General features: G+C 57.3%; 1 protein-coding gene across 1 annotated transcript; it reads left to right on the plus strand.

Moving 5' to 3' along the window:
• Window positions 1–1713: 1713 nt before the first annotated feature.
• SPRG_20445 (hypothetical protein) lies at window positions 1714–2457 on the plus strand (the record flags this gene model as incomplete). Its single annotated transcript, XM_012346867.1, has 1 exon — window positions 1714–2457. One exon carries the CDS (start codon window positions 1714–1716, stop codon window positions 2455–2457), a length of 744 nt encoding a protein of 247 aa, XP_012202257.1.
• Window positions 2458–5831: the final 3374 nt, after the last annotated feature.

Below are 5831 nucleotides of genomic sequence, written 5' to 3' on the forward strand. Positions count from 1 at the left end.
GAGCGAGAGCTCCGTCGAGACGTTGGTCGAGAGACGAAAGTTGGGCTTCTCCGGGTTCGAGTAGCCGTGAAAGTGGTCCAGATGCAGACCGTTCTTGACGACATCGACCACGTCGCTCTTGCTGTGGCCCGCCAAGACGTGCGCGAGCTTGAGCGTCTCGAGGTCGAGCAGCTCGCTGTACTTGGCGTAAAAGGCCGCGTACTCGGGACAGATGGCCGCCACGGACGCCGGCACGCCGTCCTGGACGCTCGTGCTGAGCGTCTCCTTGACCGTGTCGTCGACGAGCGTCTTCTGGAGCTTCTCGGGAAAGTCGGCCGTGTTGGCGATGCAGTTGGCCGCGGCTTCCATGTAGGCGGAGCGCACCTTGTCAAAGTCGGGGATGTTCTTGAGGTTGACGATGCCGTTGGTCTCGAGCGCGTCGACGAGCGCGTTGGCGTCGGCATCCGAGAGGTTGTCGAGGTCGAACGCCGGGATCGTGTACGCCGGGTAGTCGAAGATGCTCGCCGCCATGGCAGACGCCTGGAGCAGCGACGCGAGGAGTCCGTGGCGCAGCATGTGTGCCGAGCGCGTGGAAATGAAATCTGGTCTCGACGCCTTTTCGCTTCAATGGCCTTTTCGTGCGACTGGAGTGGGTGCGCTGCAGCTGCCCTTTCTTGCGGGCGGGCGATAGAGCCGGCGTCGACGCGGCGGTGTCACGTGTTCGACAATTGCACTGCAAAATCGATTGCAGCCATCTGGACGGAACAGCTGTTGGGTCTGTACCGTAGTTGAGCAGCCGACTTCGAGCGTTTGACGCCATTGCAACGGCAGCGCGAATGAGAGCTCGAAGACTGTTGGCAGCTCTCAAGTAGCTAAGCTAAACTAGCCTAGTACGCACTCGACCCGCGCATTGCTCTCCCATTCCAACAGTGCGAACATCTTCTTCGTTGCAACGAACGGCGGATGGTTGATGCTGAATGAGAGTAAGTGCAACGGACACTGCGATTTTGTCCCGCGAATCACGCTCCCGTCACTGTCTGCCTAGATCACGTCCCTCAACCGAGAGCTTCAACCGAGAGCTTCAACCGAGAGCTCCAACCGAGAGCTTCAACCAAAGAAAATACGGCCTTGTCGTTCTTCGTCATGTGGAAGAGACAGTGGGCGCTCGGCTGCAAGTGCTGGGGGAGCAGCTTGGTTACGAAAGCACCGCGAAGGGCGGCCGCCTCGGGGGAAAAGACTCGGTCGTCGTGGATACCTTAAACGGTGTGGAGCACGCAGGTGCATGCAAAACAGGTACTACCCTTCACGGAAGGCTGGCCACGAAACGGCGCATCGACGGTGTTAGTGCTGGGCCGTCACTGGCAATTTTGAAGTAGCCTGGATAACATTGTGTGGAGTTGTAGCTCCAGTGCGTCGACGAGCTGTCGGAGCGAACGGCTCGGGGCAAGAAGGGCCGACTGATCAAGACTGCACGCTGGATGTAAGGAGGTGGCCTTAGTTGCGTCTCTTTCAAGTACCGCGTCGTCTTGAATGTCACCACGAGTCCACCGAGCGACCACATAATATGCGTCCACGTCTTCGGCCGTGTGTACAGTGCAGGGCAACCCTTTCGCGATTACTGTATAAAACCCCCGAGTGAACACCTATCCCGCGACTCGACAAGATGGTATACAATACTGTTGTTCGTTTCTCGTCGCAAAATAGACAATGAATCACGTCCTAGTTTAGAACGCCATGGAGAGCGCCACGACACCCACAGCCACGCTGGTAAGCGAGGCGACCGAAGCGGGTGAAGCCGCTGGTGCAGTAGTCGTCGGCTTCTTTGTCGACGGCGCCAGCGTAAGGGCGGCATCAGTCGGCGAGGGCGTCGGGTCCGTGGGCGACGTTGTTGCGGCAGGATCACTTGTCGTCGTACCAGGCGCATCCGTCGTCGTAGGTGCCTTCGTGCCGCTACCACTGGTAGTAGGACTGGGCGTCGTGGACGCTGGGTTGGGACCAGGTCCAGGAGCTGGGCCGGGAGCTGGGCCGGGAGCAGGGCCAGGCGCGGGACCTGGAGTAGGACCCGGGTTAGGCGACGGCGAAGGAGAAGGAGACGGAGTCGGGTTCGGACCTGGCGTAGGACCCGGTGTCGGGGCCGGCGTCGGCGCAGGCGTCGGAGCCTTCGTCGCCGGCGTCTTACACGAAATCGCCTGGCCCTTGCACTCTTGCACCGCGCACACATCGACCGGCAACGGCGCCACGCACACCATCCAGCAGTCAATACCGGGCGCCGTGCCTTGGCTCACGCAGCAGCCATCGGACCGGCACTTATCGAGCGTGTGTTCGTTGTTGCAGTCAAACATACACTGCTCCTTGGTCTTGGAGCACGTCGGACCCGGCACCCAGATGCCGAGCGTGCATGCGTCGTCCATGGCCATGAGCTGGCGGCCCACCGGACACGCCAGCGACGCAATACCGTTGTCTTCGTTGAGCAGGTGACGCTTGATCGACTGGCCGTACTGCTTGAACGTCATGCCCGTGTTGGCCATCTTGACGTGGCCCTGCAGCAAGAGCATGCGACCCGTGAAGCCGCGCATCACCGACGACGCCGCGTTGCGCGGCATGATCATGCCGTGGTTGACAGGCGGCAGCTTCAAGTCAAAGTAGCCCCAGTCGCGGAAGCCCTGGCCGATCATGACCGTGAGCTCGTCACGCTTGAGCGTCGGGCGCACGCGACGACCGTTCTCGCCCGGCAGCTCGATGATGAGACCCGTGCGCTTGTCCGGGTTCTCGACCGGCACGACGAGACCGTCGGCCTGGCGGTCAAAGAAGAGCGGCTCGGACGTCTCGAGCGCAATACCCGTGTCTTAGTGGAACTCGAGCGAGAGCTCCGTCGAGACGTTGGTCGAGATACGAAAGTTGGGCTTCTCCGGGTTCGAGTAGCCGTGAAGTGGTCCAGATGCAGACCGTTCTTGACGACATCGACCACGTCGCTCTTGCTGTGGCCCGCCAAGATGTGCGCGAGCTTGAGCGTCTCGAGGTCGAGCAGCTCGCTGTACTTGGCGTAAAAGGCCGCGTACTCGGGACAGATGGCCGCCACGGACGCCGGCACGCCGTCCTGGACGCTCGTGCTGAGCGTCTCCTTGACCGTGTCGTCGACGAGCGTCTTCTGGAGCTTCTCGGGAAAGTCGGCCGTGTTGGCGATGCAGTTGGCCGCGGCTTCCATGTAGGCGGAGCGCACCTTGTCAAAGTCGGGGATGTTCTTGAGGTTGACGATGCCGTTGGTCTTGAGCGCGTCGACGAGCGCGTTGGCGTCGGCGTCCGAGAGGTTGTCGAGGTCGAACGCCGGGATCGTGTACGCCGGGTAGTCGAAGATGCTCGCCGCCATGGCCGACGCCAGGAGCAGCGATGCGAGGAGTCCGTGGCGCAGCATGTGATTGTGAGCTCGGCGCGGGAAGTCGGAGAGTGAACAGGTGTGTGTCAGTCTGGAACATGTGGCCACCTAGAGGTGGGTGGAATGTACGGGTCAGATAGGTTTTGATGTGGCTACAGTCATTTGGGCTACAGTATGGTATCACAACGTGCATCGGATTATTCAGGAGCGCCACGATTTTTATATGTGTTGCAATTAAGATCGAATTATTGACCATAAGACGATCTCTATAGAAGGGTGCTCTCTTGCTACCGCTGTATAGATTTTTTCGTAAAGTAATTGCATTTTATCAGATCACGACGCTCGTTGGGTGCAATTGTGTGCATCTGATTCATCGAAGTTCGAAGAAAAAGTGCAATTGGATTCCAGTCCATGGTGCGATTGTTGACACAAAATGCAACAATTGTGCTGCGTGGTTATGGGCGCCCGTTGCTCACAATGCGCTTGCATGGTCGTGGTTGATTTGACTGCCTCGCCCGTCTACGGGTACATGCAGCTGCGACGGATCTCGTCCTACGACGGGTAGCAAAGACGTGCGGCTCCACAGCGTCTATACCGCAGACGGTCTCTCGACGTGTGCACACAATACAACATTGTTGTTGTTGAAATGAGTGTTCTCGGTATTCCAATACAACATTGTAGCTCGCACAATACGCCGAGATTGATTCGAGATTTGCACCGAATGCATGCACTGTCCTATGGCACAGTGGACTAACTTGTGGTGCTTCAAATATCACGTTGTGCATGGACGTGAACCGTTATTTGGTCATGTGAATTCGATCCTACAGGAATGATGTGCCAAGGGCCATTTCCAGGGCGAAAGCTAAGAAGAAAGACGACGAGCACAGTCGCTTGAGCCATTCCTATTAATAATCCACGAAAGCTGGCCAGCATCGCCTTTCGCTAGGCCAGCGGACACCCATTGAAACATGCAATACACTTACATACCGGTACGCGACTTCATCGATGAGTTCAAGCTCAACATCTCTGAGCCACAGTGCGTTAAAGCTGTGCGTCCAGTGCCGATGGTCCAGCGACCGACGCGACCTCGTCCACGCGTTGATCATGCGTCGACGTCAATCACTGCATCGTGGGGAGAGGTGCGACGCCCTGCAAGTGGCATCGTCTTGGATGTATCGACTTTTTGCATCTTGGCGTCATGTCTTCATGTACGGGATCCAACTTTTGAGAACACACGGAAACACGTTCGATGTGCCTAATCTCGCAATCTTGGCTTTAATCCACTTTGTTCGCAAAGACATAGTCACCCTAATTGTAGTAGCTTTTGCGAAAGGTGCGATCCGTACTAAATCAGCTACATGTACATGTACCATCGTTCTGCACCGTGGCTTGTAAAAGCACTGCAACGAGACCTCTATGGATACTACCCCAAAGAAGCCGCCGTATGTGAGGCATTTAACATTCTCTCTCTGGACTTGAGGTCGGAAGTGCATACTAACAATACGGGGTTGGACACGCCTTGGACTACTAGTAGATCTGACTTTTCAAAGTCCTGGACGGTTCTTACTGTACATCTACAAGCTCGCTTCCAGGTCTCCGTGTGCAAGACGGTGTCAGTCAACAATTGCGGAAACATCTGCCACAACGCGTGACACCTGCTCTGCACAGTACATAATTCTAGGTGTCTTCAATCTCAGTGGCCACAACGGCGCTTACATAGCGACTCGAGCGACTCGCGTCTGCATGAAACCCGTAAGGCGAGTTCGTCGCATGAACACTCTTATGGACACGGTCCCGACAACCTCAGTGGGCTCTCATTCATATCACTCCAACAAGAGCCTCTAGGTCTCCTTGGTAGCATTTCCTGAAGTGATAGCGGAGGTCCAATCGATCAAGGTAAGTAAAATTACAGCTGTACCGGTACCGCGGTTAGTTATCTCACGACCCACGTGTACCGGTACCGGTATACAAACGCACCGCCATTCAATGGATGGTGTCGAGCTCGGTCCTTTCTATGCCTTGCGTCGAGTAAGCCTGTTGCAAAGTAGACACGCGAGCTACGACCTGCTTTGCTGCTTCACTTTTGCTTTTGCTCTCAACAGCCATGGTGGCCTCCAAGCTCGCAATCCTGTCGTTCCTCGCGTCGGCCATGGCGGCGAGCATCTTCGACTACCCGGCGTACACGATCCCGGCGTTCGACCTCGACAACCTCTCGGCCGCCGACGCCAACGCGCTCGTCGACGCGCTCGAGACCAACGGCATCGTCAACCTCAAGAACATCCCCGACTTTGACAAGGTGCGCTCCGCCTACATGGAAGCCGCGGCCAACTGCATCGCCAACACGGCCGACTTTCCCGAGAAGCTCCAGAAGACGCTCGTCGACGACACGGTCAAGGAGACGCTCAGCACGAGCGTCCAGGACGGCGTGCCGGCGTCCGTGGCGGCCATCTGTCCCGAGTATCTGTCCCGAGTACGCGGC

This window comes from Saprolegnia parasitica (genome assembly GCF_000151545.1).
Source record: "Saprolegnia parasitica CBS 223.65 unplaced genomic scaffold supercont2.31, whole genome shotgun sequence".
In the NCBI taxonomy this organism is placed as follows: Eukaryota; Oomycota; class Saprolegniomycetes; order Saprolegniales; family Saprolegniaceae; genus Saprolegnia; species Saprolegnia parasitica.